Source organism: Pelobates fuscus, chromosome 1, assembly GCF_036172605.1.
Source record: "Pelobates fuscus isolate aPelFus1 chromosome 1, aPelFus1.pri, whole genome shotgun sequence".
Classification (NCBI taxonomy): Eukaryota; Metazoa; Chordata; class Amphibia; order Anura; family Pelobatidae; genus Pelobates; species Pelobates fuscus.
The window spans coordinates 155,383,967-155,410,243 of record NC_086317.1 but is presented as its reverse complement, the minus strand read 5'-3'; the positions used below and the strand labels follow the sequence as shown (position 1 = coordinate 155,410,243).

The window sequence follows — 26,277 nt, the reverse complement described above, 5'->3', positions numbered from 1 at the left end:
GTATTATACCTTTTTAAAATATCAATCAGAAGAACGCCCACCGACCAGGCTTGAGAGGAAATTTGGCGTGAAAATAGCGAATCTTGCAGCCAGCATGTATATCAGATGACGGAACCCAAGAATGATCGGCTGGTCCATAACCTTTCCAATTCACCAAGTACTGTGAAGTGCCCCCCAAAAAACCTGGAATCAATTATGGAGGAGACCATACTCTTCCTGTCCAGAAACAACTAAAGGAGGAGGAGGAGGAGATTTGAGCAAGGACACATGAAAGGTATTAGGAATTTTCAAGAAGGCCGGAAGGGCCAGAGAGTACGCAACAGGATTGATCCTACGAAGGACACAAAAAGGTCCAAGGAACCTAGTAGCAAATTCATGCTAGGGACTTTGAGCCTGATGTTACGAGAAGATAACCAATCCCTCTCACCCACTTGGTAAACAGGGTTGGCACCTCGACGTGTATCAGCCTAATGCTTGAAACGGTCAGCAGCAGTACCCAGAGCAGATTGAACTTTAACCCAGGTATCACGGATGGAAGCCAGAAGGTCATCCAAAGCCCGAATATCAGAAAAAACAGCCTGTAGGATAGTAGGATGCCGGCCTTTATTAACAAAAAAATGACTATGCCCAGAGTTGTCATGGTCAGCATTGTTCCTAGCAAACTTGGCCCAGGGTAGTAATTCGGACCAATTGTCTTGAGTGCTATTAACGAAACAATGCAAATATAATTCCAAGGACTGGTTAGCCCTCTCAGCTGTACCATTGGTCTGGGGGTGGTAAGAGGATGAAAAAGACGATTCAATCCCAAAACCGAGACACAAACTGAGAACCTCTGTCAGATACTATATTGTGAGGAATGCCATACAGACGGACAATTTCTCGTATAAAGATTAGTAACAGGTCTTGAGATGACGGCAATTTCTTGAGAGGAATAAAATGAGCCATTTTAGAAAAAATGGTCCACAACCATGAGAATGGTGGTATAACCGTTAGAACTAGGAAGTTCAACAATGAAGTCCATGGACAAGTGGGACCATGGGACCTCAGGAATAGGAAGAGGTTGTAACAAGCCACAAGGGAGTGTATGAGGCACTTTGGAAACTGCACAAACAGAACAAGCCTGCACATATTCCTTAACATCCTTCCTGAGGGAATCCCACCAGAATGACCTCATGATAGCAGAAGTGGATTTATTAATACCTGGGTGACCAGCAGACACGTTGTTGTGAAACACCTTCATGATATTAATCCTTTCCCCCAATGGAACGAACAGTTTGTCCTGAGGTTTACCGCAGGGCGCCTGAGCCTCCATGATGGAGCCAAGCAGTGGAGAGGACTATGAAAGGACAGTGGACGCAGTGATACATTCCGGGGGAATGATATGGGATGTTTCTTGCTCTAGTGTAGCCTCAGTATCAAACTGCCTGGACAAAGCGTCGGCCTTGACATTTTTATAACCAGGTCTGTAAGTGATAAGAAAAAAAAAAGTAATGATCTAAAGGGGGTCCTTGGAACCCTCCAAAGGAGGATGTCGCCACTCCTTGAGAGCTAGAATAATGGCCAACAATTCTCTATTGCCAATATCGTAATTGCACTCAGCAGGAGACAACTTTCTAGAAAAGTAACCAAAAGGATGTAACGGAGTTTCCTGGCTCTCCCTCTGGGAGAGAACTGCCACTACCCCTGTCTCTGAAGCATCAACCTCCAGTATGAAAGGCTTACTGGTGTCAGGATGTATCAATATGTCGGCGGAGGCAAACCGCTGTTTGAGAGTTTCAAAGGCTTCAATAGCCTCCTTAGACCATATCGTACTACTAGCCCCCTTGCGTGTCATATTGGTGATGGGGGGCTATTACTGAAGAAAATCTCTTTATAAATCTTCTGTAATTGGCGAAACCAATGAACCCTTGAATGGCTTTCAACCCAGTGGGTAAAGGCCACTGTAGAACAGACTCTAGATTTTTAGGACCCATCTGAAACCCTGAGGCAGAAAATTATATTAAAAACTGTACTTCAGTCTGATGAAAGATACATTTTTACAATAAAGTTGTTTTTTTTAACAAGGTTTGCAGAACTTGTTTAACGTGATCGTGGTGAGACTGGAGGTCAGAAGAATAAATAAGGATATCATCCAGATAGACCAAGACAAACGACTGAGTACATAATTAATGAAATGTTGGAAAACCGCTGGAGCATTGCACAACCCGAATGGCATTACTAGATATTCATAGTGTCCACTTCTGGTATTAAATGCAGTCTTCCACTCGTGGTTTTCCTTGATTCTCACTAAATTGTAAGCGCTTCTAGGGTCAAGCTTAGTAAACACTTTAGCGCCCTGGAGTCTGTCAAATAATTCAGCAAAAGAGGGATGGGGTAGGTGTTCTTAATGGTGATTTTGTTCAATGCCCTGTAATCGATACATAGGCGCAACTCACCGTCCTTTTTAGATACAAAAAAGAATCCTGCACCAGCACGCGAGGATGATTTTCGTATATGGCCTTTATTCAATGAATCTTTCATATATTCCTCCATTACACTAATCTCCTGAGGAGAGAGAGCATAGACTGCTCCCTTAGGTGACATAGCACCTGGTAGTAAGTTAATGGAACAGTGATATGGTCTGTGAGGAGGTAGAGTATTAGACTGAGTCTTGCTGAATTCTTCTTTAATGTCTTGGTATTGTATAGGGATCTCAGGATTTTGATGTGTACTAGTGGGTAATTCAATAGTGCCCACTCTTTTGGTGACATGCAATATGCACCTTTCATTACAATCCTTACTCCATTCTAATATTTCCCCATTAGCCCAGTCAATATGAAGGTTATGCTTGCTAAGCCATGGGAATCCTAATATGATAGGACAAGAAGGAGATGCAATCACCTGAAATGTAATCTCTTCCTTATGTAAGGCACCAATGGAAATATTAATGGGTAAGGTTTCATGCCTTATCAATGGTTGTGAGAGTAGTCTCCCATCAATAGCTTCAACAGCTAGGGGTGATAGTCTCTCTTTGATAGGTATAGTATTATCCTTGCCAAATTGAACGTTGATGAAGTTTCCAGCAGCACCTGAATCCATCAGGGCTTTGCATGAAAAGTTCTTCTTTTCAAAGGCAATAGATACATCAAGGAGAAACCTATTTTTACTCTTTTCAGAGGACGTTTCCATTACACCTAAGACCTGTCCCCTTAATTTGCATTAGTTTTCTGGACGTATGGGACAATTGTTTCTCATATGTCCTTTTCTACCGGAGTATAGACATAGGCCTTCTTTTCTCCTATATTGTCTTTCTGCTTCCGAAAGTCTAGTGACCCCTACTGCATGGGTTCGGACTGTACAGGAATTTCAGGGACAATAGGTCTGGAGAAACTGGGTGCTAAATGCATACTCCTACATCTGGTCTTGTTTCTAGTAGCTTCTCTGGTTCTCAGTCTATTATCAATCTGCATTACAAAAGTGATAAATTCATTAAGGTTTTTGGGTAAGTCTTTGGCGGCAATCTCATCTAGCATAGTTTCAGATAATCCCTTTTTAAATGCAGAGATTAACCCACTATTAGTCCAGTCTACCTCGGAAGCTAGGGTACGAAATTCTATGGTATATTCCGAGATAGACCGGTTCCCTTGTCTGATATGCATCAGGGCAGTAGAGGCGTCATCCTCTCTGCCTAAAGGTTCAAACGTAAGTTTGAATTCCGTAAGGAACTCCTGGTAATTGTGTGCCACACTCCTATTACTCTCCCATAATGGATTGGCCCAAGCTAAAGCTTTACCTTTTAACTGATTCATTAGGTAACCAATTTTAGCTCTGTCTGTGGGAAAAGATACCGGTGAGGCCTTAAAATGATACTCTATTTGGTTAAGAATTCCCCAGCATTCTTGAATATTACCATCAAAATGCAGGGGAGGAGATAGTAGGTGCCTTGTGTACTATAGGTGGAGGTACATAAGGTGGAGGTGAGGCCGCAGGTGCGTTGTTCGGTTAAGAAGCGTACTGAAGGCTTGGGCAGATTTATTCATGCGGTGATCATTATCCTCCAGTTTTCTTTCGCTTACACAATTCTACAGGATCTATGGCCCTGTCGTAATGTCAGGATTACAGAATGATCCAGCACGTAGAATTGTGTAACACAGAGGACTGATAGGTAACGTATACCGGACCTTAGAATGGCCGGACTAACGTACCAAAGAATAGTCAGGAATAGCCGAGGTCAAGGGATACAGAAAGAGACACAACGATAAGGAAAAGCCAGGAGTCAGGGATACCAGAAAACAGGGAAGTCAAAAACAATGCCAAAGTCAAAAAAACAGAATTACCAGAATCAATAACGCACTCTCGGACAACCACAAGGGAAACCACGACAGGGCACTGAGCAGGATGAGAACTGGTCCTAAATACCCCTCCTCTGGATCTGATGGGGTGTAATCTGCTTTTGACCCGAAAGGCAGTAACCAGGTTGCCATTTGCATAATTGTTGCTCAGCACAAACCCTGTTGTGGATTTGATTGCTGCTCGGCACAACTTTTGCTGTCTGAACAGTAAATTCAATTTATCAAATTTTTATAAGGGGATGAATACGTGACATTGGTAGCATCTTGCGTAAGAAAGGGGCGTATGCGGACAATGTTTTTAAGTTGGAATCGACAGGTTTTAGCAACAGACTGGACATGATGTGCAAAGGTGAGGCCAGGATCAAAAGTGACAGTATGCTATATAATTATTTATAATACATTTTTAATTGTTATGTTACATAGCTGAAAAGAGACTTGCATCCATCAAGTCCAGCCTTCCTCACATTTGTTTTTGTTTTTTTGCGGTTGTACATAATATTTGAATCTAATTCCATCATTTTTGTCACTCATTGGATTTGTTTTTTTTTTTTTTTTATCACCAGGAATACTAGTTTGAGAATTCTCTCTTATATTGAGGTTTCATGTCACCCATTTTATCCTCACCATGAAAACACGTGTGCTTTTTTTTTTTTTGTATCCTCATTTTATTCCACGACAATGAAATTCTGTGTGTGTGTGTGTGTGTGTGTGTGCCCTATCTCCAGATGTCAAAACATTGCAACTGTTAAAGAGGAACAGTCAATTCCACAAAAGTTAGGATACAAGTGAAATCTGGTCAAGCACTTACTAATATCAAGGGTGATGGCATCATCTGGTACCCCCAAAACTGATAACTGTCCCCCACATGTAGGTCAAAATGCTGCCAGTTATGCACAGTGTATCATTATATGGAGTGATGGACTCTCTCTTTTCTGATTCTAGAGAAGTAACAATTCCTTGTGCAGTCCTGACTGGCTGGGCAATAAAGCAACAGGAAAAAAAACATACACTTTAGCATTGTTGGAGACTTTTCTGTCTCCCGGGACTTGGGCACACTATGTATGCTTGGGTGTCTATAGTAAAATTCTGTAGGAATGCATGGGTGTTTGGCATTTTCTTCAGCGATGTTGTACATAGGCACCCACCCTGCATACGGCAAAACAGAAGTAAGGGTTGGCATTAAAATAAAAAGGATACCAACTGGATTAAAAAGGGTTGTCCTTCAGGCAATGAGTGATGCAAAAACAATGTGTAAAAAATAAATAAATAATACAATTGCATTAAATGACTTAAAAGCTGAACAGGAATAGGAAATTACTTGGTGGTGTAGAAGTGAAAGTTAAAATCATTTTAGAAAGCCATAAAATTATTTGTATGAAACGAAAGAGAAGGAAACAGATGTATGTGATGAGTACACAAATGATAAAATAAGAGAAAAAAATATATATATATATATATATATTAAGTATAGTTCCACATAATATATTATTTTTTTGTTTGTTTTGTGTTTATAAAAAATAGATGGAAACTGTTGAATTTATGTTTTTTAAGATTTTGTTTATCATTGTGTTTGCAAATCTGCAAAATTTATCAAATATGCATCTGTGAAGTGTGAAAAATCTAATTAAATATAGAAAACACATTTCTGTTTCCTGCAATTAGGCACCTCGTGTTTATCGTTGTTATAAGCTCTGTCCTTTGCTCCTACGTTCTATCTAGTAAGTCCGGAATCAAAATGGAGGAGAATGTTTTCGTTTTCTCTTTCTCATTTACAATATACGCACTGTCTGTGCATGGGCTGAGCTAGGTTTGTTTTCTGTGATGCCCTTTTCTTTTTTTGGGGGCTTTTTTTTTTTATTTTATTTTTTTAAACCCATGTTTGGTTAGTAAAGAAGTGTATTACTTTTATCAATGTACAAATGGTAGATGTGGAATTGGAAAGAATAGTTGCTGATTTAATCTTAATTGAAGATTAAAAGTAAAAACAAACGGCTCCTGTTTATATTGAACAATATAACATACAACACATACACACACTGGTGCATGCACACAGTCAGGCCCGGTGGGTCGCGATGGCCATGGGCTGAGGCCAGCAGGAGAGATCAAAGGATCTCCCCTGCCAGCCCATGCAGGACAGCATCGGCCCTAAGAGGGAGTTCTGTCCCCTCACGGGCCGGTGGAAGGAAGAGTACACAGGGACTGAAACGCTCCATGCACGCAAGGCAAGCAGTCTGTCTTCTTGCGAGCACCAATATTATCAGAGCGTTGCCATGGTAACCTGCGGCAACACTCTGAAAAAAAGGGTGCTCGCGAGAGGCAGAGACGTGGTCGGTACAGACTACATAATATGCCTACTGGACCACCAGGGATCTGCGTGCTCCCTCTTCCCCCTGCAAGGTAATAAGGAGAAGGGGGAGAAAATATTTTTGTTTTTTCAAAATGTATTATTAACCCCTTAGGGAAGGTGGGCGTACTGTGCCATCCTTGGGGACCCGGTTCTAAACGCCGGTGGGCAGCATAGCATGTCCACGCCGTACTATTCACTTACCTGCTTGCCGGCGATCGTGATGTGGGGGGCTTACCTACCATCCCAGGGAGTCCCCCTACTGCCTATCTGGCCCTCCAGGGCCATGTGATCGCGAGGTCCTTGCGAAGACCTCACGATCACATGGACAGAATAGCTGTCCATAGCAGTGCCAGCAGGGGGAGTGCCTGGAATGACAGGTAGTCCCCCTGCTGATCTAAGTATATAGATAGATAGACATACATTGTCTAACTGTATTTTTTTATATATATATATATATATTCTAAAATACACGTAGAATGATAGTAATTAAATATATATATATAAATATGTTAAATTAAAAAAATAAATAAAAACGTGTAATTTCGTTCTGACTGTATTTTGATATATATTGATATCAAAATACACTTAGAGGGGGCGGAGCCTGGATGCAGAGCTGATCAGACGTGCATCGGCTGAGCTCCACAGACTGGGACTGATAAACTACGAATTACCGGGGCCACTCGCCAAACCGACCAGCCACCGATGACTTCCGAGATAAGGGAACGACGGTGCATCCAGGGATACCAAATTCCAGCCGTTTCGGCACTGAAAAGCTGTCGTTCAGGCTTGCGGCCTACACAAACGTGGGCAGAGGAGAGGCGGACGCTCTCCGAGCTCTATACCCGGCGGAGTGCAAATAGCTCCATGCTGTCCCCCCCCCCCCCCTCTGGACCGGTGGGGGTCATCCCGGTCCCCCCCTGACATACCAACAAGCTGGCTACAAGAAGCCATTAAGCAGCAACCGTCAAACTTAAAATGGCGGACAATACTGACACACAAGCTCCTGACACAGAATAAATTGCAATGTCACTCCAGAGCACGTTTGAGCGTTTGCTCCACAACGTAGACAGGCTCTTTACAAACTTCTGGGCAAAGTTAGAGGCCCGCGCCATGGAGACACCGCGTCAGAACCAAGAGCACAACAGAGAGAAGCGGGAGGTGAGCAGGCCCCCTCAAGGCGAACTCCCACATCAAATGCCTGACACAGCGCAAACGGACCAGACAAGGCCACCAGGGGCATACTACCCCGACATCTGCTGCGGAGGCTGAGAATCCACCGCCGCTGGCGGCAACGCTACAGCAGGAACACCAGCCGTCCCTTACATCAAAGAGACTTGGCCTCGAGACAGAGGACCCGAACCTCTAACCCTGCAATGCTGCTCTTCACCACGACCCAGAGCTGGAGGGAATTCAAGCCCAGCCTCCACATGGCACAACCCATGGACAGCCTTTATTCCCCCCAAGTCTGGGCATCGGCTGACGCTGGACTCTCTGACCAAGCCACCCTTATTCTGACACCAACATGCTAGAGAATAAGGCGTAAAGTATTTTCTGTTCCATTTTTTGTGTTTCATTTACATTTTTCTAAGACCTCTCACACTGCTTTTCATATAAACTATAACGATGTGGTCGCTAGGAATCCTGAGAAAACCTGCATAACGTAGCTTTGATTAAGAGTATACAGCCTAGGGGGTTACTCATACTAGCCATGCAGCCACGCCTGACTACTCACATACCTGATCTACTTAACATTATACATGTCTGCTGTACCCATAGGTTCCACCAGTTTTGTTTTTCACCCAGACTTGTATTATGTCCAAGCTTTTAAATATACTGCGATAGGATACAGCAAAACAACTCTAACTCACCCGCAAGCTAACTACATTGCAGTTACTGTTAACCAATGTTAAGCCTGTTATACCGCCTTTGTTAATATTTTTAAAAATGTGCACGCACTCATGCCACAAATAAGTTTATATGAATGTCTATATGTCTGTATGCACTATATGTTGTGGTGTATGGAATTGCCATGTACCTACCTGCACAATAATAATACAGAATTAAAAAAAAAAATACACTTAGAATGAAATTTTATATATATGTTATAAGTTTGTGTGCCAAAACCCCCAAAAAACACAATTTGACTCCAATATTTAGCAGAGGTTGGCAGTGAAATGGCTAAGTAGAAAGTGTCAAAACAACCTTAGGTAAATAGCCTGTGGTGTTTACTTTATATGAATATATACTTTTGTGTGGCAATTTTGTTTTCTTTTATGGCTATTAAGCTTACAAGACAAACATACCAAATTCTAAAATCACTCCACATTAAAAGTTTATTTTACTCCTTGTGCTTTGTGACCTGTAACTACCAAAAAAAAAAATGAAAATCCCAGACACATTATATATTCTGTAAATCAGAACAACTAAATGAATTTATTTTTAATTACTTTCCTTAACCTGCACTAATTGTGCACACATTATTATTGCAAAAACTGTAAAAAAAACTAAATTTTTCATTTCTTTGCATTTTTCTGTATTTTTTTTTATAATAAATAAGCATTTATGTATATATATGTTACATCAAATTAAAGCCCTTTCTGTCCTTTAAAAAACGGTATATAATATGCGTCGGTGCAATAAATTAGTAAAATGCAAATTGCAGTTGAACGCAAACAGACAAAAATGCAAAAAATGCTGTTGTCATTAAGTGTAAGACAAGCTTCTGAAGCTCTGTCCTTAAGGGGTTGTGTTCCCTTTATATTTTTTTGAGCTTTGTGTGTGCGTATGTGTATATGTATATGTGTATATATATATATATATATATATATATATATATATATATATATATATAATATATACCCTCCTGATGGCATACATGTGGTCTGCAGGAGGGCGATATGCTGGCTGAGGCTGGGGTGTGTTGGGGGAGCTGCTCACTCCTAGCTTCTGCCTGTCTCCCTCCAGCGCAGTGTTTTCTATATGAAGCTGGGAATAAGTGACTGTCTGTCACTTCCTCCCAGCATCCCATACTACGGAGACCCAGACGCGCCATTAATCCCGCAGCGCTTCTGACCGGGTCCCTGTTCAGCAATGCCCATCGGGTGGCCCTAAGTGCATGGGCCACCCTATGGTGAAATCACAGCATAACCCCAATTTTGCTCTCGTGAAACCCAAGGGTTCCACGGAACATCAATTGGGAAACGCTGATCTAGGCCAATGAACTAAGCCTTGCACTAGCAGGCTTCACTCAGAGAGCTTCCAGCTTACATGTAGCTGTAGTGGAGGCAGGGAGCAGCACACTGCAGACTACAGGTAATAACTCAAAATGTTCTAAAACAGTTTGGCTACTTATAGCTTTTAATAGTAAATTTAAAATGTAAATAAAACGTAGTTGGCTATATATGTCAAAAAAATAAATAGAACTAAAATATGTACTCAAAGTGGTCATAAACCAGTAATGCTAAAGGGACAGCTAATTCCCATAAATAAATAACAGTCTAGTTCAATCTGGTTCTTAGAAAGGAGGTCCTGTTCAAAAGTTTTCAGGATTAATCTCCGAGTGATATGCAAAAAAACAAGCAGGTTTTAAAGCATTAAAGTTGCTAAATAATAAAGTAGAGGTATAAGGAGAATTAGGTCCCTAAAGTGGGTATTAGCTACATATAAAGAAAATGTAATCAGTAAACCATACTTATTGTAACATATCTAGTAAATAAGTAACAAGAGTGCCTAAAAAGAACCCATAGTAACATGTTACAAAATATGGTCATAGTGGTCCTGTGTTATAAACAGGCATGGATACATCCGTAGCTTTAGCAGACAAAAATGTGTCTGCACAATAAATTAACCACATTCATAGTGCTTATTGGGTCCAAAATTAGCACTAGAAAGGGTATAGTGCAAAAAGACTAATTGGTCAGCACTAAAAGAATAACTCCTACAGTGGGGCTAAGGACTGCTGCCTACATGAATAAAGGATATGTACTCAAAATACCCCCCACAATTAAACCAGAGTCGGGCTCAGTATCCTTCGGTGTATGAAACAAAGTTCCCAGTCTAAACATACACCGGTACTGTTGTAAATAAGGATATAACTGTGAGCCCTTTGCCCCTGATGCGCGCGTTTCGCCCACAGCTCATCAGAAGGGAACCGATGTGCGGGAAAAAAACAATATAAAAAGGTAAGTGTACAATAGTGATTGGTCTAATTCAAAATGAATCATACATGTTTTAGCCAATGAGGATGGAACCGGGATGTGACGTCACTAAAAGTATCGAGTGCGTCGTAATTGCTTATGGTCTATTAGTTTTAACCCCTTAAGTACAAATTTTTAATTTACTATTAAAAGCTATATTTTATACTTAAGGGCACTCGCTTTCTCTCTCTCCCCGTTTCTGCTACTGCTGTAGCTTCCCAAGGGTTAACCCCTATATGAGTGCATCCCCTTTGCTTCCTATTTCTTCTTCTTCCTATAGTTTGGCTACTTATTATAGGTGTGCTAGTGCACCCTTGGCATCCTGTTACAATACACTATAGTGGTTATGATATTTAGATTGTTGCTTTAAAGTGGCACTGTCATGCCGAACTTACCTTTCCCCAATCGATTCCTCTTCTCTCCCTTTGTCAGGATCTGTTCTTCATTTCTTCCTGTCTGCTCTAGTTTTCTTTAAAACAGAAGACAAAGTAGGGACTATTTTGTCTTATGGAGGTTTCCAACGCCTGGCCATCTCTGACCAGCGGAGAAGCAAAGTGTGCTCCGTTTCCTGTGGTCAGAGAAATTTTCTCACAATTCTTACCTTTCCTCCGTGATCTTGCGATGCTTCCTGTCAGTCTTCCCGAACGTCCTGTCACTTAGGACGAAATTGGGTAATTTCGCCAGCATTCTGTCTAACAGAATGAGATCAGTTTGTTCATTTATGTTAGGACGCAATTCGGGACTTTGTTCAGATCGGAATTTCATTCGATTTCGCATCTTGTAGCCGCTTATTAGATAACTCCATAATTCCCACGGTCTTTCAGCCAAATTTACTAATGCCAAGTAAAGATTACTTCGTATTAGTAAATTCTGCCCCTACTTGCTCATGGGTGGGGGCCAAGGGGGGAGGACAATAGGTACCCTCCCCCATTTTCATTTAGGGCCCTCACCCGCCACATATGGTTATGGGCCTGGGGGGGACGATAGGTCCCCCCTTCAGTTTAATAGCCCCCACTTGCACGACACGGCTGGGGGCTCGGGGGGGAGGACACTAAGGGGATAACAGATGGTCGTGAGGTACCCCAAAGGCATTCTTCCAATGCATTATAAACATTTCAGCATATGGGTACATGGGAAATCTAGCACAATTTTTGTTTAGAGGTATTTTAAGCAATAAACAGTAGAGGGTCTAACAGCTGATTCTGTCTCTTAACTGAAGGTAACTGTAACGGATTGACGGGCACCCCGACTGGGTACCTCCATTGAAGGATGCTCATAGCGCTTCCTGAGGGCTCCAAGCACTCTAGTAGACACCACAACCATCGAACCGGAGAAGCTTCTCAAGCATATGAATGCTGTAAACAGCTGAACAGGAAAAGCATACAATCAGCTTACACTCCTGGCAATCTGCATACGATCCAATTCCCCCAATAACGAGACGACACTTCGTTTTGAGGTCAAGCAGAACTGACTGTACTGGCACATACAGCCTCTTTTATTCACAATCTACACACATAGTACTGCCCACAGGGTTTTACAGAACAACCAATAACACACGTTCATTACAGAAAACACTCCCAGCAATTATACACAAAATCCTCCCCTCTGCCTGTGATATAATTATGGTACACAATGGGTTAACATAATTATCACAAGCAGGAAAAATACAGTTTTTATACATGTACTATAACTTTAAAAATATACGTCCAATCTTCATAAATTACATATTCAGAATCAGCACACTCTAAAAAATCAGACAAATTCATCCAGTAGATCAAAAGTTAGCTGGGAGTCCTTTATGACCGACCGCAAGCACATTTTCCTGCCCAAAACAGTTCCATAGATTTGGGCTGTGCGGTCGGTCTATTTTACACAGAAATATGACTAAGTCCCATTCGAATGCACGAATGGGGCCGTTCGTGCATTTAGCTTATTATAGCAGTGAGTTCAAACTGCCGAACGGGACTTAGTCTCTGCAGCTGAAAACTGAGTGTAGGAGAAGGTAAGGGTCAGCGGTGTTCGTTGAAATGTGTAGCCGATTTCAGTTCCATGGATTTGGCTACACATACCGCTGACCTTGTTCGAATGAACAAAGATGGCCGCCGCCACTTGTTTGTTTGTCGAATGGCGGCCACTTCGACTACTTCAGCACTTCGGCTGCATCCGAAGTGCCAATTTAAAGCTGCAGAGCTGCTCCAATACAATTTAAAGGGGCAGCAAGTCTTTTAAAATCCAATCTGCTAAAATAGTCTTTAACAGGCAATATCTTCCAGGGGCCATAGTCTTAAAGGGGCATTGTATCCAAAAGTCACAGTATGTCCCCAGATGGTTCTTAAAGGGCCAGCAGCAGCATAATAAAATACAATATGCCCAAATACTGTATTAAAAGGGCCAAATCTCCCAGGGGCCATAGTCAGCAGGCAGGAGGCGGGCAAACAGGCTTCTCCAATGCCCAGTGGCGAGGTTGGTTTCGCCACAGTAACATCGCTGGCATTTCTATTCAGCTAATTCTGAGCATCATCGAATAACATTCAGTCTGTGTAGTACTAGCTTAGTCTAGCTTTTCTACAAATGTGGGTTACAAGTTCAAGATAAGGGTTACAGTAGTAGGCATTAACAAGGCAAAACATTGTGTGACTAAAAAGACAGCACAGGTTTTTGGTGTGGTGTGGGAACATGTTATGGCACAATAGTGTTTTATAAGGGAGGAGCTGTACTATCCATGCCTGATGTTATGGTTGTTCGCAGGGCCAAGCTAATGTGTCAGTATATGTTTAATGGTATGCTTTTATGACCACTAAGCAGGCTATGTGGGTAGTGATGGTCTTATGTGTATAGTGCCCATGTACAGCTAGCTGTGCAGACTGTATGAAGCCCTCTGAAGTTGATTTTTAACTCAAGACAGTTGGGGTAGTTTGGGAGGCAGTGGGCCTGATAAATCCGATGGCTACTTAAACCTAGTTCCGGTGTTCACAATACCCGCTCAGCCTGCTCCGGGGGTTGGTAATCTTTCAGTGCCCACCGATAGTTCATAAAGGGCAAGTGTGTCACTCACAGAGTTGTGCCGCCTGGTGTGTAGATCTGTCTTGAGGCCAGGGGGACCCGGGCAAGAGGCTGCCTTCCATGCCTGGGTACTGTACCTGTCTGGCCCGTGGGAGAACCTGCGCTGGTCGAGGGGTTGAGTCCTGCAGGCAGTCGGGTTGAGGTTCAGTGAGCTGTGGATGCCAGCAGCGCTGAGCCCCCATGATTGTTGGGTCGCGTAGATAACGTGTTGTGCAGGCACCATATCAGAGCTGCAGTCCCGGTCACCTTTCAGCCAGTGCCCCGCAGGGGCAAGGCAGAGCTCCTTCGTGGTGGATTTTTCAGCTGGCTTTGGGGCGCTTGGGAGCTGTTGTGTTCGTCGCATGAGTGTGGGAAGCCGAGACCGCGGGGGCTCAGGAAGTGAGTGTCTTGTTTAGGCTCTGCGTGTCTTGCGTGTTTAATGTGGCTTTATGGGTCGATCCAGCTTATACCGGCAGGCTGCCCCATGCAAAATGTGTGAGGGGGGAGCTCCTTCTTCGGTTCCCACGCACATGGCCTCCGGCGTCTTGGATGCAGGCCTTAGGCCGTGTAGTCTCCGGGCCTTAGTTGTGCCTTGGTGGGTAAGTGTGGCTGCAGGTTGTGGACCGGGATTACCCCCACCGGTACAGGGGCGGGGGGGGAAACAGGGCTGGGTCCGCCAATGTTCTGTGTGCCTGCTGGGCCCCTTTAGACAGGATAGTGGAGCAGCAGCCGTCCACTCCACTCACCGCCGGGTAAGGTCCTGCTTGGAACAGCGAGGACCTCTCCTCCGAGGGACTTAAACTCCAGGAGCAAGCCTCGCCTCGGATCCGGTGCCCCCTGCACATGGTGGGTCGCGGTTGTTGGTGGTTATATTCCCTTAAATGCTTGGGTTATAGGCTTATTTGTTGGTGGTTTGAAGGAGCTGATCTTACCTGCAACCGTCCAGCTTGGCGGTCCGGCCCCGCCCCCGCATTCAGGAGATTTTAGTCGCTTATGCTAGAGTGAGGGAGGACAAGGGGTGCTTAGGAAGTGGCGGGGAGCACTGTTCTCTGCCGCTTCTATTTTCACATATAACAAGGAGGGAGCTGCGCGCCGGTAGTTCCTGCCTTGTAATAAACCGAAGGAACGAAGAGGTCTTTGTTCATTCGTTTGAAATTTCTATTCATTTATTCGTCTTTCTGACGAATGAATGAAAGGATCACATAGTTTTAACACCACCATCTAGCCCCCTGGGCCCCTCATGCCTCCATAAATATAGTAAAAAATCTTACTGTATTCAAGCCTGAAGCTGTAAATCTGCATGCTGTTAGACTCAGAAAAACAAGAAGTCTGCAGACATGTGGTAGCCTGATCCAATCACAGTGCTTCCCCATAGGATTGGCTGAGACTGACAAAGAGGCAGATCAGGGGCAGAGCCAGCATGATTCAAACACAGCCCTGGCCAATCAGCATCTCCTCATAGAGATGAATTGAATTATTGAATCTCTATGAGGAAAGTTCAGTGTCTGCATGCAGAGGGAAGATATACTGAATCACAGGATGCTGTGCACAGTGCTGCCCTGTGCTCTGCTGACAGCAGATCTGAGTGGATGGAGGCATATTATGCCTCCATCAACTCCGAAGTCCCTCTGGTTCACTCTGAGTGACTGCAACTGGAGGTGTTCCTAGCTTTCAATGTAAACACTGTATTTTCTCAGAAAATACAGTGTTTACATGAGAGAGGCTGCAGGGAGCTATAGTTCTCACCTGAACAACCTCATTAAGCTGAAGTTGTTCAGGTGGCTATAGTGTCCCCTGAATAAATGAAATTCATGTTCGAATGCCCAAGTGTTTAACCGGGCATGCGTGGGAATTTCATAGTGCTATCTGGGTTGGGCAGATGACGTGTCCCATAGGAACTTCATCTACCCACACAAAGATGGCGGCGCCCAGGGCCTAGGTCCGAGCAGAAAAAAAAGATAAAAAAAATAGGTAATATGGGGAGCATAAGGGCGTTTAGGCGTAACTAGGGGGACAATTAGATGTAGTGGAGTCGGGAGGGGGGTAAAAAAAAATGGGGGCGGGGGGCATTCAGACATGACCGTGCCGCTTTAAGTACCTATGGTATTATATTAACCCCTTAAGGACACATGACATGTATGACATGTCATGATTCCCTTTAATTCCAGAAGTTTGGTCCTTAAGGGGTTAAACACATGCTGCTTGTTTCTGCCCATTACTATTTGAAAGATATATTGTACAAATAAATGGTAAGAATTGGATACTGAGTTCAAAGTATATTACACAAATGACCATGGCCTCTTGAAAATAACCTGGATGTGGAATCTAAAAGTAGCATTAGTTGATTAAAACAGATTTAAAAGTTAACATGCAATTCATTAAAGAGCAATATGTTGGGGGGGGGACAGGGGGATCGGGTTGTTGTTTTTTTTTTCTTTGCTAGACAGCTAAAATGAAAGATTCAATCACATTAACAAACTTTTGACTTTTGTCTTCCCTCCAGGGCTAACTCTGCATCATGTCCTCTGGAGTCCCCACCTTTAAAGACAGGCGTGTGTCGGTGCTGTGCTGCAAGTTCTGTGAGCAGGTGTTGAGCATACGTGGAATGAAAGCAGAGCTACTGGCAGGCACAGACCAGGAGATGTTTTCGACGGATATTCCTCCCACCCAGTCAGTGACAATTCTGAAATATTTAATTTTAACCATTTATTGCTTTACTTATGTATGTATGTGTATAGCTTCCTCTAATCCAGTGCTTTCGAGTGAGTCAGGGTTACATTGCAACTCTGCTGACCCTCTTAATTTTGCAGATGGAGCAGTGAGAAAAGTCTGCACTCACTGAAATGAGGAAGGAAATAGAGGGCTTGTTATGGGATGTAAGAAAGCCTATCAATGATGGGAGTGTGAGTGTGGTTTAGGAGAATCATATAAGAGGAGTGGAATAGAAGGGATCTAGATGTAAGAAATGGGAGGAAGGGCATCTGTAATAAGAATAAGGGTGCGAGGGACAGAAGTCCTATGTAGTAAGTGGTGAAAATAGTTTATACTTGTGGTATGGTAACCTAGAGAGGAAACCTATAACCTAAAATGTGGTGTCTGTAAAGGGGATACGATACAGGGGATCAGTCATTTGTAAATGGATTTGTGCAACAGTGAACATTTAATGAAGAAATGTGGACTTAAAAAAACCTACCAAGATATGCAGAATAAATAACAACAGTTAAGGCACTCCAGGATAACAAAAAATAGCAGCTTTATTGGGGCAAAAATAGCAACGTTTCGACCCTACAGGCACTTTATCAAGCTTAATAAAGGTCCGATAGGGTCAAAACGTTGCTGTTTTTGCCCAAATAAAGCTGCTTTTTTTTTTTTTTTTATTCCGGAGTTCCAGAACTATTATTTATTCTGCATATCTTGGAATGGAGGCCTGGCCTGGCTTCAGAGCGCCTGGGTTACTTGTTGAGTGCAGTATCCAGTATGTCTCTATTAAAAAAAAAACAAAAAACTACAACCTGTAATGAAGGAATTGGACTTGTGAGATAGTAGGCATGTAATGGACTAAAGAGCACTGTCTTAAGTGTGAGAACAATTGAGTAAGCGCTGTCAAGTGGAGAGAACCTACCATGTATAGCTTGGTATTTTATAAATGGTTAGGTATGTAGATAGATACATGGAAGCAGGGGAGCACCAGCTTGCTGCTGGTGGATGCAGAATAATGGAGAGGTCATCATAAGAGCACTTTGGGCCTTGAGGACTGGAGTAAGTGAATCTTGTGTATCCCCTTTCCCCCCCCAAAAAGAATGGCAACTAGCACTCGGTACATAGGTACAAATAGCTATGTACAGCGTTTTAAGCTGAAACACTGCACGTTCAGCCTCCTGCCACCATGACCACTTCTAAAAGCAGAAGTGGCCATGGTGGTTGGAGTAACCCTTTAATGGAAAAAAAGAGCAAACCTAGTAAAAAGCTTTGAGGTAGTCTTCTGTCCCGTGGCAGCTGTTCTTACTTGGTGTCCTTTTGAAATTGCAATAAAGGCATAAATGCTACTTGAAAAAACCAAAAACAAGAAGTGATATACGTAGGCGCTCAAAATACAACAAAATGTGTAAACTATTCCTGAGTCTATAAGCATTTCATGATACAGTAGGATGAGTTACATCAATCTGCATACATTTACTCTCAATTGGGGTGACTTAGGGATTTTATGCAGATCTCTCCTACCATTCTTTATGAACCTCCTTTCATGACGATGGTCTATATGAATAAGGTATGTGAACCACCTCACTATAAAAGCGTTCTGCCCAGGAGATGGGATCATTAGACATGCTTCCTGCAGATGCAGAGGATAATGGCAGAGCCACAATGTCAGCACTGGAGCTCAAAAAGTGGGTTAGTGGATCTCACATAATATCAGTAGTGTCATCATAGATGAAAGCCAGTGGTCAAATCACAGAATAACTAAATGATACGTAGATTAAGCAAGATACATGCCATGCCAGTTTATACGCAAAGTAAAGAGGAATTGAAAAAGGAATATGCTCTCAGGCCAGCAAGGAACCACAAAAGGGCACCATTCTGTTGGGAGTAAAGGGTTTAAATGACAAAATACTGAGCTAATTACGCAACGTCAGACTTTTGTCTCTACAATGCTTGCTAAGTAGACTTACGAGCATAAATTGAATGACACAAGATGGTGGAATTATAAATTGAAACAGTTTGGTAGCATACAGTGTCATCACATTGGCATTATAGGAAAAACAGTTGCTGGATATGGGCAATGCTTGATGGGATAACTGGTAGCGTGACAGAAATATAATTTACAGGGTTCTGAAAACGACTGTGTTTTTACAAAGCTGCTTTTTCGTATTTTTGTTTTTTTGTTATATGTATATGGATGTATTTTTACTAACCATATTTTCTTTCTTCTAGAGCTGTCGACTTTGTAGGGTCCTGCTATTTCCTGGACACATGCAGATGCAAGCTGAAATGCCTGGCTTGTTTGAAATGGTGGGTGTCTTCTTTTGGAGTTTGCTGTAATATAAATATATATTTATTGAAATATCTACTCTTCTACCAGAGATTCAATGTGCTTGGTCCCTTGTAGCCTTGTAGCTTGGTCGCATGTAGCCCTTGTGAAGCAATAAATCTTACTATCTGGATGCAATAAATTTTTCCTGCCCTTTTACTCAGTCACCCTGAGCCTACAAAGATTCTGAGATCCTGAATTCCATCTGGAGAGGAACACGTCATGAAGCGAGGTCCATCCCTTTATACCAATAGTTATGTGAGTTAAGCATGCAGTGCTACAGTGTAAAAAATATTTAGATTCCAGCTTCGGTGCAAATACCTTGTTTTTCTCTTTGGATCTATGATCTTTGATTGCCTACCAATCTTGCGGCTTTGACATATATTCCAATAAATATGCAAATTTTAATGGAACATTGCAGGCTTGAGCTGACCTCTTGTTTTTTTTTTTTGGTTTTTTTTATTAAAGGAACACTATAGGCACCATAATTCCTTCATTTCATCATTGTGGTTTTTGCACCTGTTCTGTCGCTGTCTCAAATTTCAGTTCAATTTTAACACCCAATGGACCCTTGAGAAAGGCAATAAGATTATAATGAATCATTACACTGATCAACCCCAACATTAAAACCACCTGTCTAATAGCATGTAGGTCCATCTCATGCTGCCAAAACATCTCTGATACGTCGAGGCATGAACTCCACAAGACCTCTGAATGTGTCCTGTGGTATCTAGCACCAAGACATTAGCAGCAGATCCTTTAAGCCCAGCAAGCTGTGAGATGGGACCTCCATGGATCGGATTTGTTGTTCCAGCACATCCCTGAAGAGGTGTGCATTGTCCACAACAATCTCTAGGTGGTACGTGTCAAAGTCACATCCACAATGCCAGAACCATAGGTTTCCCAGCAGAACATTGCCCTGAGCATAACACTGCCTCTGCCGGCCTGCCTTCTTCCCATAGTGCACCCTCTTGACATCTCTGTTTAGGAAAAAAAAAATGCACACACCCTGCCATCCACCTGATCTTAAAGAAAATGTGGTCCATCAGACCGGCAACCTTCTTCCATTGCACCATGGTCCAGTTCTGACGCTCATCCCCATTGAAGGCGCTTTTGGACAGGGGTCATCGTTGGCATTCTGACCGGTCTGCAGCTACACAGCCCAATACGCAGCTAACTACGATACACTGTGTGTTCTGACATCTTTCTTATCTTCTCTACATATCGGGAACAGCTCACAAGATTTGCTGCTTTGGAGATTCACTCAACTAGCCATCACTATTTGGCCTACTCAAAGTCACTCAGATATTTGTGCTTGCCATTCTCCCTGCTTCTAACACATGAAATTCAAGAGCTGACTGCTCACTTGCTGCCTAATAAATCCCACACCCTGATATGTGCCATTGTAAAAATATAATCAATGTTATTCACCATCTGTCAGTGGTTTTAATGTGGAGGCTGATCAATGTAGTTCTTAAAGGATCACTATAGTAAAGCAGACTACTTAATCTCAGTGGTTTGGGTGTAGGGTTCCTGTCATTTTAAACCTGCAGTTTTTTGTGTTTACATTACAGGATTAAACATACCTCTAGTGGCTATTCTGACAGTCACTAGAGGCACTACTACTGCATTGACTGAGTAAAACTTGGTCGTGTGATGCAGAAGCTCATATGAAAGTATTCGATTTATTGCTTTAATTTGAAGCATTAGATGCACGTGCACGTGCGGCCTCACATGTGGTCCTGAATGCTCCTCTATGAGGAGCTTTGGATTGAACCAAGCTGGTGGAGGCCATGCCTCCTCGATGAGGTGAGCACACTGACACTGGGGGAAAAAGTTGAGTAAAAAGCTTTATTTGTATTACATTTATTGGAAATGACAGCTGTAAACAGCTTGGGATAGGGGCATTATAGCTTTAGGAATATAGATTTGTATTCCTAACGCTATAGGTTTGGTGTGCAGCATGCAACTTGTTAGATATACATGTTATGCTCGTGGGGTGTTGTGTTTCCATTTACACTGCCAATGTGCCATTTCCTGATGCAGAGAACTGTTACTCCACCCTTTATATTTAGGTGCCTTTTCTCCCTTTTTTCTGTAGTGTAGTTTTTTTTGTTTGTTTTTTTGGGTACCATTGAAAATGAGAAAAGAAAATACATATTTTGTCACAAAAAGAAAATAGGTGTGTTTTTTTTTGTTTTTTTTTTAAATACTTCATAGCAAAATGTGAGACACTTTTTATATGTATCTTTAAAAGTTGCACCAGTTATTGCTAATGGTAGCAACATTCGTAATACAATACAAAGGGAACACAATTCTCCTTGATTACGGAGTATAGATCATTGAGCCTTGTTGATTTATTCTAATGTAGTGTATGCAGTCACCTCTTGGGATACAGATAGCAGCAAGGACTTGGCAAGGTTGCACTGAATCCATTTTGGTAGATTTAAAAAAAAGAATTAATAACAAGCTCCTACAGAGACATAAACATCACCCACTTCACTATCCATGATAAGGTGAAATAATGGGAAGGTGCCAACCACTGGTTTGAGTGGAAATGAGGCGGTTCAGATTACACCCAGCTACCACGCCTCACAAGCCGCAGACCAAGATACTCACAACCGGGAGAGGCTGCTGCATCGAACGGTACCCCACACGAGTAGCGGCGCAGCCAACTGGACACACCGAGGCCTGCGGCCTACCTGCCACGGGGAGACGGCCGCTCAGTTCTGGGCCCGACTAGAGCACAAGCTCCAGCCACATCGCCCACCACAGGTTGGTGAGAGGTCCAGAGCACCTACAGCATGACAGCTGGCCGGGACTGGACACCCTGATCAGCCCATGACCGGACCAAAAGCAAAAATTAAGTATCTGCAACAAGCTACAGCGCCTGAGAGGCGTACACACGCCCAGTCCGGCCAGAGTGCACCCACTGCAGCCCAGCGGAGCTCTGGCAAACACAGGGACCAGAGCAACATCTCCAAACTGCGGAAAAGTGGGAAAGGAAGACCCCGGCGCATAGGCACCCAAAGGAGACAAGGCCCGCGTGGTCCACAACACCAAGACCACTCACAAATCCACGTACCACATAACACGAAAGCGAATGCTCTCCAACCAACTAAGCTGCAGGCGACCGCGACACCACCAGCTCAACACAGCCCCAAAGATCACCCCAAGCGGCACCTTCCGCTGAACCCAGAGCAGCGCAGATCGCATATTACAGGCGGCGGCAGAACTGGACTCCAGCCTGCGCAACCACTGGGGTCACTACACAACCTAATAGCATGCCCAGCGACACCGCAGGGATACACCAAGGGAAACCTAAGGGCTCTCGGGGGCCACACGGCCATACTCAGCATGCACCAGCAAATACCAACTACACTGCACTGGTCGCCGGACGGACCACTGGCTGCCCTACATAAACTGTCTTTGCATGGAGGCTCACGGCCCAGCAGGGGTATAGGTTGACTGTGCTGGCACACCAGGCTGGCTGCCATGACCGATCACTCCTCTGTTACCAGTGATGCATGGCTGTGATACGTATTTCTTTGTATTATTACATGATGTTTTTACATGTTTTGGCTAACACAAGCTTTTGTTCTTCTCATCACTTATTCCCACATTACTCACACAATATTTTAGCTGGGTATTAAGTCTCCCATGCCAGGCCTCGCTATAACTCATAAATGCAAACCCAGCAATGTATCTATTCATGCATAGAAGAGGCTTAATTGCTCAAATGTTATAATCGTTCTTTTTAGGCAATTGTCTAAACAGATTTACAATTAACCTACTCAGGCAAATATAACTGTACAGCATGTATACAATCTGTTAGCTCTCGACGTAAAATGCTAATAATATGCTCAGATAGTGCAGTGATACCTTACGTACCAAGCAAGTCTCAGCTATGTCCAGCTAGCATGTTAATCCCCATAGGCTGCATGATTGACCAGTTTACTGGATTACTAAATATCGAGAAAGGCAGATCTTTTGTTCAACCATGATTCCATGCTTAACCTCCAACATGTTTCCCATCCTGAATATAAAAAAAAACAAAAAACTGTGCTATGTATTTTAATGCCATACCTATGTTAATGTATGTTTCCGTACCTGCTTGCACCAGCTATCGTGGCAGTGCAAACATGATTGTTCACGCTAAGCACAAATAAAATAAAGAATACAAAAAAAAAAGAAAGGAGGTTCATTGGCAAAACATCTCACCATTGCAGACAGAGGAGATGGGTAACAAACATTTACACTAGCTACTACTCGATCTTTAAAGCATTACACTACAAGCATTATTTTATTTTTCGGCAATGCTGTATTTGTATATTAATTGTTTGTAATCAACCTTTTCTTAATTATGTTATTGATATTTGGAGATGCCAATAACTGCTCCCTATCTAATATATATTTGATATTGGATGCAATACAGGACACAGGGGTCCTCGATACCCCTGTTCATACTCAAATCCCATAAACATAAATAGGGTTATTTGCTATAATGAGAATTGTCGGGAATTCAAAGTAAATGTCTAATTTAAGACCAAAAGCAGTTGAAATGGAAAATTTCTCCAAGCTAGCTATGCTAGCAATTGAGCTATTTTGGGCCATCATATAATATTGTATTACAAAATATAAATATTATTCGTAATCTTAAATCCGTTTTTAAAAGTTAATCCACAAGTATTAAATCATTTGAAAGCTTATCAAACCATATTAAATTGAGCCTTGGTCTAAAAATGTTAAAAACATTTTGAATTGCCAAAAATTCTCACTTTAGTAAATAAGCCTTAAATAGTTTGTCCGGGCAACTGAGCTGTAAAAACTCCCTGTCTTGTCAAAAGTATATTAAGCTGAGAGGAATGCACTGCAGAGAACTTGATAAACAATTAATTCTGTAGCTGGAAACATAGCTCTGAGCGGTCACAACCTTTCCTCACTTCCTACAATTAACCTTGAGAGTGATGAATGCCTCTCTTCCCTTACCTGATATGTTGTTTGGAAAATCTACAAAAAAAAATAAACAATTGTAACCAATATAAGCCAGATAATGCGACCCATGTCTTGAATTTTTTTTTACAGGGGTCTTCTTCTATTAACCGTAGAATGCTCCATGAGTGTCATGGACCTTGTTTGTATGGAAAAGAGGGGGTTTATATATTGAGTAGAATTACCCTTTGCCCCCATCTCCTTCCACTAAACAATGAATCCATCCTGCATTTTGTCAGTTGTACAACTATTGCTGGTAGCGTTGGTGTAACAGTGCGAGAAGTGTTTCTTCCTAATGCACAATATGTCCCTTAATAGAAACTGGCCATCATTTGAATTCCTCTGCATATATTAACATTGTTACTGCATTTGTGTAATTTACCCACTTCTGTTACATAAATCCAGCTGAGTAAGGGGTCATGGATTTTTTTTTTTTTTTAAACTAGATGACATAGACTTCCAATTATTCCCGTGGCCTATATAGTCATAGAATGTGACGGCAGATAAGAACCATTCGGCCCATCTAGTCTGCCCAAACATCTTAATCCATTAGAGACACCATGGTATGTGGTGGAGCAAGAAGCATGAAGCACCAACACACCAAGCTATCCCTTTTATCCCTTAGCAAAGATGATCAGTGGCTCAGTATCTTCTTTTAGGTGGTCATTAGGGATATCCTTTAAATTCTGGCCTCTTGAAGGCCGGTATGAACAAGAGTAGATTAGGGCAGTGGTTCTCAACCCAGTCCTCAACACACTCCAACATTCCAGAATTGTGGTGTTTCCCAATTCTGTTCCAAACCTGGACTCTTGGAGGATGGGTTGGGAACCACTAGTTAAAAACATGCAACTGAAATGTCTACTTGAGATATAAATGTTAATAATATCTGGTGAGTAGTTAAATAAATGCTACATTTGTTTTACAGTGGTAATGAAGTCGGATACCACGTTGTGGCTCCATGTCGGCCCTGTCTACTGTCCTGCAACAATGGCCATTTCTGGATGTTTAACAGTAAATATGTGTGCAGTATTAACAGACTGGACCGTGCAGGTAAGTAAGGGACAGAATATCCATTTGATGCTTTTTTAAAATTATTATTGTATTTTTATCTTATCAAGTGTTTGCACTGCATTTAAAACCTGTACATGTGTAAGGCTGATTTCAACACTTGATTTGTTGATGAAAGTCATATGCACCAAAAGAATAGGTAACTGGGTAAACCAGTATGGCTGTGTGTGTGTGTATATTAATATCCTTTCATCTCCCTTGCTGGCCCATGCAGAGCCGGCCTTGCTGTAAGCCCTCTAAGGCCGGTGAGGGAGATCAAAGATTCCAGCAGAGGCAGGGACGGACCTTTGAGGCTCTCTGTTTCTCAAGCGAGCAGACTAGGCGCTCCAATACAGTGCTGTGCTTGCGGGAGCACAGGAAAGTTAGCCTGCAGCTGGAGGAGCTGCAGGCTAAAGTAAAAGTGCCACCACTGGAGCACCAGGACTTGCAGCATTATGTCCCCCCTTCCCTGGTAAAAGGTAAGAAGAAGGTAGGGGGAGACAGCTCACCCACCTACACACAACTTAGAACCTATGCACCCTTTACACACCTCAGACACACACACACGCACTGCCCCCTCACACACACACACTTCAACTTCACACGCACACTGCCTCCCCCATACACGCACTGACCCCTCACATACGCGCACTGCTCCCTCACACACACTCACTTTACATCTCGCGCACGCTTGCTCACGCACACACACTGCACTTTTCACACACTCACACACACACAGCACCCTTCACCCACACACGTACACATAGAAAAAAAGGGAAAAAATAAATTAAATGTAAGTAAATTTTTTTTTTTTTTTTTTTTTAAAAACCCTCCTTTCTAAAAAAAACCAAACAAAATCACACTTGCGCAAAAAAATTAGTTACTGTGACACTGGTGGGCGGTAAGGAAATGCTACCATCAATAAAGATACAAAAGTGGGTGGTAGGTATTAAAAGGTTGACTACCACTGTTCTAGACTGATAAATAGTATAGAGAAATGCAGGTTTAAATTAATTGAGAGAAAGATATTGAGTTGCCAGATCAGAATATGTTTGTGGACTATTCATAAAAACTGCATTTGTTTTGAAAGTGCTGCCTGAAATTGATGAGCTCCTGATGTGAAATCAGATAAGTAGTCCAGCAGTTCCTTTGGGATCTCAACTATGAGTAATTTACTGATTTCACACTGGGAGTATAGGACTTACATTGTTAAAGTGTCCAGTAAAAATATAGCAAACCCTGGAAATGCTTTTTAAAAAGAAAAAAAGGTTTAAATTGCTTCTCATGTAACAAAAC

The 26,277-nt window shown here is 42.5% G+C and overlaps 1 protein-coding gene across 1 annotated transcript in view; it reads left to right on the top strand.

Moving 5' to 3' along the window:
* The window catches only part of FAM72A (family with sequence similarity 72 member A), a 50,310-nt gene that overhangs the window by 4,170 nt on the left and 19,863 nt on the right, over positions 1-26,277 (top strand). The window contains exons 2-4 of the mRNA XM_063444341.1: positions 16,420-16,586; positions 18,846-18,923; positions 24,860-24,984. Of these exons, the coding sequence (XP_063300411.1) occupies positions 16,435-16,586; positions 18,846-18,923; positions 24,860-24,984 (355 nt within the window). The 5' untranslated portion in view covers positions 16,420-16,434. The remainder of the gene's footprint in view (positions 1-16,419; positions 16,587-18,845; positions 18,924-24,859; positions 24,985-26,277) is intronic.